General features: G+C 31.2%; 1 protein-coding gene and 2 pseudogenes across 1 annotated transcript; all 3 read right to left on the bottom strand.

The window, feature by feature from the left end:
• Positions 1–453: 453 nt before the first annotated feature.
• LOC124824926 (G-type lectin S-receptor-like serine/threonine-protein kinase CES101) lies at positions 454–3,617 on the bottom strand. Its single transcript, XM_088091891.1, has 7 exons — positions 2,459–3,617; positions 2,188–2,298; positions 1,761–1,972; positions 1,378–1,588; positions 1,036–1,273; positions 831–972; positions 454–750 (listed from the first exon to the last, which is right to left on the bottom strand). The coding sequence occupies exons 1-7, from the start codon at positions 3,615–3,617 to the stop codon at positions 454–456; spliced, it is 2,370 nt and encodes a 789-aa protein (XP_087948017.1).
• Positions 3,618–4,401: 784 nt separating this feature from the next.
• On the bottom strand, positions 4,402–5,442 carry LOC148198165 (putative cysteine-rich receptor-like protein kinase 31; annotated as a pseudogene).
• A 36-nt stretch (positions 5,443–5,478) lies between these two features.
• LOC148198164 (G-type lectin S-receptor-like serine/threonine-protein kinase CES101) lies at positions 5,479–6,666 on the bottom strand (annotated as a pseudogene).
• Positions 6,667–9,598: the final 2,932 nt, after the last annotated feature.

Here is a 9,598-nt window from a genome sequence, read left to right as displayed (position 1 = left end):
TAATTAATTGTGTTACTATTCTTTTTTACTGTAATATTTTTTTGTATTAAATATTTATTTTCTTTGACGAAATTCAAGTAGAAAGTATTATTTTACAAAACATGTGTAAAATAATAACGCTACGTTAAAATAACTCTGATACATATTTATGACTTTAACGAACTTCAATAAGAGACTATTAATCTACAAAAAATGTGCGAAATTGTTTAGTGTGCTATTTAACAAGTTTGAAACATCTTAACCCATTTATTATAAAGTACGTAATAATATAATTTAGGATGTTAAATGTAAAATAAAATACAGTGTAAAAGACTTAGTTTTATCTTGAAATTGATGTGAACTTCCAATAAATATCACATTTATATTAAAATGACAATATTATTGAAGAGGTTTTTGGCTCAAGTGACTAACAAATTATGCATTGAAGTTTGAACCTGAGAATTTGTAAATAAGTTATCTGGCAGATATGATTGACATTGTGATCTCATTATTGGAGTAATATGTATGTTGCTCTGTCTCCTTTAGACTTTTGATGGTATAAAGTGGTGGTTGTATAGGTGAAGGTAATTCACAATTTTCATTTGAAATAAAAGAAATGACCTCAAGCATAGTGGGTCTATCCTTTGCTCTGTCTTGAGTGCACAACAAACCTATATGAATGCATCGCATAACTTGTATGTGGTGGCACGAACCATTCACCATTCTGTCAATCAGCTTTAGAGCTTCCCCTTCGTTCCATAATTGCCATGCCTGAAACAAATTATTACCCTCTTAAAATTTTAACTGCATCGATTCAACTTTATTTTATTTTTACATTTAGGTAAACTTACGTATCCTATCAGATTCAGTGAAAAATCGTCACTGATGTTTTTCTTTCCAGTCACAATCTCTAAGAGTAATACGCCAAAACTGTATACGTCGGTCTTGGTTGAGATAACTCCACTCAGAGCATATTCTGGAGGCATATAACCACTATAAAAATGTTAAAAACTTACAGAATATGTAAAAAGAAATTTTAATCACATAAATACTCACTATGTTCCAACAACTCTATTTGTTTTTTCTTCTAGTATTGTCCATTTAAGTATCCGAGCCATTCCAAAATCAGATATTTTTGGATTTAACTCATTGTCCAACAAAATATTACTAGCCTTCAAATCTCTGTGTATCACTTTTAATCTTGAATATTGATGTAAATACACAAGTCCTTGAGCAATTCCTTCAATAATTTTGTACCTTATCTTCCAATCTAACGCAGTTCTTTTGTTGGCCTCTGTTTAGAAGAAAACCACAATGAACAATTAATAAAAAATATCAAAGTGTTGAATGTTATTGAACAAAATGACCAAGCATATTAGATGAGAATATTTTTCATACCGAAAAGGTATAAATTCAAACTTTTGTTGGCCATGTATTCATAGACTAATATCCTTTCTTCTCTGTCAATGCAAAATCCTAAAAGCCTCACTAGGTTAGTGTGCTGCAGTTTCACAATCAGCATAGCTTCGTTTCTGAACTCTACCAATCCTTGTCCCGAGCTTTTTGAAAGTCTCTTTATAGCTATTTCTTGACCATTTGCCAATTTCCCCTACGAAAATACAAATTTCCTTATTTATGTGTATATAAAATATTTAAGAAATATGTGTAAAATAGTTTTGGGCAGTGATACTTACAGATAATAATATTTTGATTATAATATATTATTTTTTAATTTAAAATCATAATATATATATTATTATATTATTAAAAGAATTGATTACCTTGTAAACAGGTCCAAAACCACCCTCTCCAATCTTATTCGCTAAAGAGAAATTGTCCGTTGCCTGAAGAATGGTTATAAAGTCGAATTTATGTGTATCACTGCCTGTCCTTTTCTCATTCCATTCTTCTCTTCCTTCATCGCATGCATCAGAAATTTCAGTATTTTCTCCAATGTCAGAGAATACATTTGTTCGCTTCTTACGATTTTCAACTGTATATATTTGATCATACATAAAAAAAAAATAATAAGAACTTCAAAGATATATATATATATATATATATATATATATATATATATATATATATAACATAATAACTCCATTTTGAATTCTCATGTATACTATCTTATTTATTATTATTACTAATTAGTCAAAGTAATGTCTTGAAATAATTATGATTCAGAATATCCAAACGATGAAGATTAACCTCTTTGTTTTTGTTTTCTCCCCAACATGATAAAGGATGCAATGAATGAGAGTATGAGGAGAAGAACTCCAACCGCAGCACTAGCAATCCATATTCTCCTCTTCTTGCCTTCTGCATCAGAAGAAGAGTGTTAATTCTACATATATATGTGATATGTAATAAACAACTACTGCTACTCTATATTCATACACACGTACTATAACAATCCTTAACATCCATGCAAGAATGTTACCTACACATATTTCATGTTCTGGTGTGTGTATGAACTTACTGGCTTTGGTTTCGCTGAGAAAGAAGAAAATTGGACGGCCAACACCGGAATTACCCTCAACAAAGTGTGATGTGTATCTGCTCCATATTTCACAGCCAGTTGCATCCTTGAATGCATAAGTGTAAGCCTCACAGGAGCAATTTTTCAAACACCTCATCCAGCAATCAGAAATGGTCATGTTCTCTCTTTCATCAAATATGTATCCCTTTCTTGACATTGCTCCAAAACTATTCCAACTTGGCAAGTACAAATCACCATTTTCCCTACATTTGGGAGGCTGTGGCATTGTACAACCAGGCACAATCTCAGTGCCAACACAGGAGTAAGAGACACCGGTAGCATTGATTATACCCAATGGTCCCATGATGAGATAACCAGAATCTGGAGAATATTCAAAGTAGGTCAAACTTTCGTTTGAAAAGAAAGTGAAGTTGAAGTTCTCTCTGTCAAGTGATGAGGATTTCAGGTTGCTAAAACTTCCATTTCTCCACTCTCCACTGGCCCAAATAATGTCCCCTCTCCATCTGGAAATCAATTGGTTAATTTTGGGGTCAAGGCTGAGAGAGAAAGACCCTGACCAAAGAGTTTTGTAACTTCTCCTTGCTGTTAGAGACCACTTGTGGCCAGTGTGCTTGTCATAGCCAAGCTTCATCCCTGGTAAAATAGTGTCTGTGGGGTAATCAAAGCTTTGCCATAACACCCTTTTCACAGATCCATCTAAGTTCAATTCATGAAGCACAAAGTTTCCTGTGTCAAGCAAAGAGGCTCTAACACTTTTGTTACTTTCTGCTTCGACTGAATATAGCATCACAGTGGTAGTACTTGACACAATTTTGAGGTTGCCATATTCATCAATGGTGAGAACTCCGGGGTCATCGTGGATTGGATTGTCCCTGTTGGCAAGCCAAACATAGTAATAGTACTTATTGGCTGATATGCCAAGGTAGAATTTGGTGCTAGCTTCAGACCCATCATCAAGCTGAAAGAAACGCAGTGTGTATAAAGAAGAAGGCGAAATCAAACGGTCGGTTGCTGCAAGGGGATGGCCTTGGAGCAACGTGTCTTCCCTCAAGTTTGAAGGCTTTGCAAGTTTCAAGAAACAGGTAAAAGTGATGATGATGATGAAGCATAGCACTCTTTTGCTCAAAGTGAAAACCATTTTTCCTTGCACTCAGCACAATCTGAAGTTAGCACATATATATAGATAGACGGAGTCAAAAATCTACAAAGCATATAAACATTTTCTTTTTATATTTCTTTTAGAAAAATATTTATGAGAGAGGTTGGTTGAATCATAGTCCTTGTTTACTTAGACATATGTAGACATAATTTTTATCTAATGCTTATCTCTTTTTTCTTTCTTTCTTTCTTTATCTGACCAACGTTTCTTAAATTATAACTGATTGTTGTCGGTTGTTGGTATATCTACCAAGAATTTTATCAAGGAAAAGCCACAAGACACAATGAAGACGAGGTCAATGAGATTTAGAATCATAAATAAACCTAAAAATTAAATAAAAATAGTAATGCTTTAAAAGGGCGCATGTGAAGGCAGGTACAATAAATGCTAAAAGTTATTCATTATTGTTATTTTTCATACATAAATCATTACTTTTTTTAAAATTAAAATCATAAAATACATTTAAAAATATTTTAAGTGTAATCCGAACGTAGAATAGAGACGCTGCTATTTAGAGTAGGAGTGCAAACAAATCATTGTAAATTTATAAATTCGATTTATCCAAATATATTTTAGCATGTCAAATTGGATGATCCATTCATCTCACTGTCCATTAACTTTAGAGCTTCATCTTCATTCCATAGCTTCCATGCCTAAACACGCTTTGTTAAATGTCAAACCAATGCCATGCAATTTTATCATTCATAGATTCCAGCCTTTCACAACACTTACATTAATAACAAGATTAAATGGATAATCACTACTATAAACGTCTGTTTTTGTTGGAGAGGTACTCATAAACTAATATCCTTTCTTCTCTGTCAATACAAAAACCAATTAGTCTCACTAAGTTGGTGTGTTGGAGTTTCATAATTAGAATCGCTTCATTTTTAAACTCTATCAAACCTTGGAAAGTCTCTTAATGGCTACCTCTTCTTCACTTGGCAACTTTCCCTTTTAGAAAACATTAAAACTTCATAATAATAATAAATTTCAATTTTTCTATTAGCTAAAGAAATCACCATTAACACGAGTATAAAAATTACCTTGTAGACAGCTCCAAAACCACCCTCTCCTATCTTATTGGTGGAAGAAAAATTAGCAGAAGAATAGTTTGAAAATCGAAAATATACATATCACCACTGGTCTTTCCATCTTTCTTCCATTCTTTTATTTCATTGTAGGCAATGGAAATTGCAGTATTTCCTCCTATTTCAGACAATAATTTCGTTCACTTCTTGCTATCTTCTGCATATTTCAATATCATGCATGAGGGCAGTGATCTATTTTATAGTTTTAGCAGTATAAAGTCACCATCTAAAGATATTAAACCATATGGTTTATATTTATTTAAGACTATTTTAGGATCAAACAAATAAGTGGCCAACCCTGATGTTGTTAATATTGACCTTCTAGTTTTAGTTTTTTACGCAACTTATTGCATGTGAAGCACGAGATGATTAGTATGACAGTTCCAACTATTGTGCTTATGAATTATTAAATATTGCCTGCATTGAAATTGGAACCGTCAGTATGAACCCGTTAACGTTGGAGTTTCTGTGAGATAAAATCTAATGATACTAAATTGCAACACTAAAACTTTACTGCTTTACCAATTCTTTTTTATTTATATGATGGCTATTATATCAGATACGAGGTTTCACATATTCACAATATTGAATTCCAACATTGTTAAATACGTACCGATGGTGTCAAACGAAGTATTATTACTCTTTCAACAATGATTTGAAACTTTAATCTCTTATATGTGATAATCTTATACACTTTTCACAAACATATACATTTGTAGGACAATAGTAATCATAGAAGTAGGAGAGTATTATATGCACTCACCATTTTTTCTGGCAACAAGAAAGTATATCTGACGCAGCCCAGGTGTCAAATTATAGCAGTGACCACAAATTTTGCTGAGTCTCTGCTCATATCTCACAGCCACTTTCATCATGTTAGCATAAGAGTAAGCCTCACAACTGCAATTATTCAAACACTTCATCCAGCAATCAAAATTTGTGAGGTTCTCACTTTCATCAAATTTGAAACCCTTCCCTGAAATTACTCCGTAGCTATTCCAGCTATCCCTGTACAAACTATCGATCATAATCTCTACATTTGGGAACACTTGTCATTGAACAACCAGATAATGTAAACACTCACGCATGAAAAAGAAGAACCAAAAAGCCGCCCTATATTGAACCTGAAGGTTCTATGTAGATATAACTTGCAAGATATGACACATAGGTTTCATTTTCGTCTGAATAGTAATCAAATTCTAAGTCCTTCTGGTAAGCTGGGGACTTTAGATTGGCAAAGTTTTCATTGCTCCATTGCCCACTACTTCAAAAAATGTTCCCTCTCTACCATATCACCAATTGCTTCTTTGTGGGCTCAAGCGCAAGGGTGAAAGACCCTGACAAATAATAGTCTCTTCACTTCTCCCTGATGTTATATACCGTTATATACCAATTTTGACCAGTTTTTCTGTCAAGCCCTAGTTTCATTCTCATCATAAACGTGTGAGAGGTGATCAAAATTTTGCCATAATATCCTCTTCAAAGATCCATTTTGGTTCACTTCACCAAGCATAAGGTTCCCAGTATCTTGCAATATGGCGTTGAAGGTAGTAGTAGTATTGTTGTTATTGTTAACTTGTCTTCCAGCATCATCAGAAGAATAGAGCATGATAGTGGAATTTCTTTCCGGGTTGGAAATAATTTTCAAGTTACCAAATTAATCAATTGTGAGAAATGGTGCAGGGTGTGGATTGGCGTGGCGTGTCTCTATTGGCTATCCAGAAATTCTGATTAGTTGAATTTTCAGCTGATTTTCCAATTGCAAGGTAGAAATCTCCAGAGCCTTTGTGTTGAAAGAAACTCATTGTATACCAACCTGTGGGTGAAATAAAACAGTCACTTGTTGAGAACTCATGACCCTGTAGTAATGTATCTGTGTTCAAGTTTGAAGGTTTCCTTATGTGTCTCAAACAAGTGAAAGTGATGAAACATTATATTGATTTGACACATATTAAAAAATAAAATAATTATAAAATATATTGTTTTAATTTTAAGAAAAACAATTATTACACTACCAGCGGTAGGTGGAAGCGGACTCTTATTCTAGTTCTACTAGTGCATTTATAATATTTCTACTCTGGTATTTTTCATTTATATACTTTTAAATTAACTGATAAGTATTTTTATGTTTGGTATTCTCTTCCAATAACATTCATTATAAATTTGTATATTTTCTTACCAATAATAATTAGGATAACATTATTATTATATATAGGTGATTGTTCTACCACTTCATCATATCAAGTTGTTTTTATATATCCTTTATGCATGATTAAAAAAAATCCAAAAGTACTTTATTAAAATAAAATTTATTTTTCAGCAACTACTATAATATGCAAAAGTTTCATTCCACATACAAAATATCAAAATTTTTATAGTGTATAAATAACGAAAAATTGGTTAAGTCTTGGAAATTTTAAAAGTAATAAAATGTTAATTAATTATTTTAGTTTTAATCTCATTTAAGTTGTTATTACTTTAATAACCTTTTAATAAAATCGTTGATAGTAATTAAACGTATTTATTGTGAAGTAATAAGAACAAAAGTCCACTAAAAAAATTATAGAATTGATATTAGACAACAGCTTAATATTTATCTACATCTCTGTGTTTGTTTATCTTACAACAAACTATTATTAGGTTCATACTTCATTATAATATCCTTAAGTAATTAATATCTCATTAATTTAGATCGTAACTTTTATACTAAATACAGGTAAGCAAGTGGCCATTACATGTTATGTTTTACATGTCATGTCTTCTTGGTTAATTATTTTAAAGGTGTTGGTTGCATAAGAAACTTAGTATATATGGCAGTTGTTTGTGTGTGTACAGGTAGTGTTATTTGACAATAACGTGCAACTTTATACATCATATTTTTTTAATAATAAAATCAAATATTTTCTGTTTCGGTATAATTGTTGGAACCGAGATCCGAACCTGATGAATGACGTCTTAACCTTTTCGCAATGCAGTTATCCTTATATCTTTCTCTTGCACAGGGCTCTTCGGGGAGAATGGAGTGGGTACCTGCGAAGACACTTTGACGCTCAAGTCAGAAAAAGGAATGACGGAACCTTTTTGGTTCAATAATAAAATCAATATTTTCTCTCTTCTTCCTGAATTATAAAAACCGTACATGTTTCTTTTCTGATTTTTCGTATTTAATGTAAAACTAAGATAAACCGTTTACCTAAAAATCCGGTTAGTTGGAAAACTCAACTGCTTGGTTATGTTTTTCATCTATGATATTGGGTTAGTTAATTCCCTGATTTGTGCTATCATGATCAGATATTTCTAACCACTTATTCCTTAGTTTATCCAGGTTAATTGATCCAGTCTGAATAAAGCTGACCGGACGTATGTTGACTCTTAGCTTGACTGGGTTGATTTGACCCATGCTGATTGTTTGGTTTAAGTAACGGACGATCGCTATTAAGACGATCGATGTTAGGGGCGACATTGACGAGCGTACGATATGACGATCGTCTCGCTAGCATTATCTTCTATGATATCGCGATTGTTCTGTCTAGGAGGTTGACGATCGTTCGGAAGTGATCGTTTGAGTACTCGTTAATATCTGGCCTGTTTACTATTGGTAGTCGTCCGGGTAAAAGCGATCGTTCAGTCGCTTGTTCGGTTTATTATTGACAACCGTTCGACTCAGATATTCTACCATTACTTTTTCTATCATCAACTTTATAATTACTAAAATGCAAACTAAACGCACATCTTGGAGAGTTTTATTTTAAAGTTTGGTTGTGTTTTTATATTTGATTAATCACATCTTGTTGTTCTTTTATTTTATTTTCTCATAAAATTTTGACCTTTTATTATTGTTTTTTTTATGAATTATGTTGTAAACAAAAGAGGGAAAACCTCATCTTTAACAAATTAGATTTTCTTCCTAGGATTATTAAAGTATTTATTATTTGCATTGCAATGTTTTATGTCAAATATTTAATTCAAACTATAATTTTGTGACTCTCTTTTTTCTAGTTTTTATTTTTTTTAAGCTAACTACCTTTCTACCTTTTGAGTTTTTCTTAATTTATTTTTTCTTACCCTATTTCCTCTCGTATATAAAAATAAATTATTATTATTATATTTTCTTATGTGCCAGTCTCGTATTTTCTTTTAGCTATATTCATGATATTAAGCCAGTTTTAATATTTAATATGCAACACTATTTACAAATTGAAAATATATATTTAATAATAAGAAAGTTATTATAGAGGATATTGTCCACGTTACAAGATTCAAAACTTATAATAAATATGGTTCTTCTTCCATTTCCGAATCGTGATCTTAGGTTTGTGTAAAAATATATTTTCCCTGTCATAAATAAAGATAATTTTTCTACCTTCTGATGGACTGATAAGGGTTTCTTTGAAAGTCTTTAGTGTGCATGATAATTTTAATATATCAGTACTTATATTAGGAGAAATATATTTTTGTTTATTAATTGAAGGAAGAACAAAATATTTTTATTTATTTTAATGTAATATTCTTATAAATTAAATTTCTAAACCAAAAAAATATTTTCTATAAAAAATTAATGATATACTTAGTAATAATAAGTATTGTCTTAAATTTTTTTTCGCTAACTGTTAATGTTAATTTTTTGTAACGTGTACATACTATTGAACAACCTTACACTTCAATTCTATATATTTTCCATCGATTTTATTCTTTTGCTTTATTTTATTATTTAAAAATGATTTTATTATTGCTTCAGTAAAATATAAATATTTTATTAAAAAATGTTTGAAACAAAAAATATTATTCATGAAACAAATTCCAAAAATATTATTGTTAAACTTTATTTAAACAATTTAATATTATTTCATTTATTATGAGTACTTTTTT

Source organism: Vigna umbellata, chromosome 5 (assembly GCF_029865625.1).
Source record: "Vigna umbellata cultivar VRB3 chromosome 5, Vumbellata_1.0, whole genome shotgun sequence".
Lineage (NCBI taxonomy): Eukaryota > Viridiplantae > Streptophyta > Magnoliopsida > Fabales > Fabaceae > Vigna > Vigna umbellata.
The sequence above is the reverse complement of the archived record's forward strand: the minus strand, read 5'-3'. Positions and strand labels throughout refer to the sequence as shown.

Excerpts from the sequence above, each read along its gene's own strand:
- LOC124824926 (XM_088091891.1), bottom strand. The coding sequence starts at position 3,617 with ATGGTTTTCACTTTGAGCAAAAGAGTGCTATGCTTCATCATCATCATC. Across the intron at positions 1,274-1,377 it reads TTTGAATTTATACCTTTTCG|AGGCCAACAAAAGAACTGCG; the intron begins GTATGAAAAATA and ends TCTTCTAAACAG. Across the intron at positions 973-1,035 it reads AATAGAGTTGTTGGAACATA|TGGTTATATGCCTCCAGAAT; the intron begins GTGAGTATTTAT and ends ACATTTTTATAG.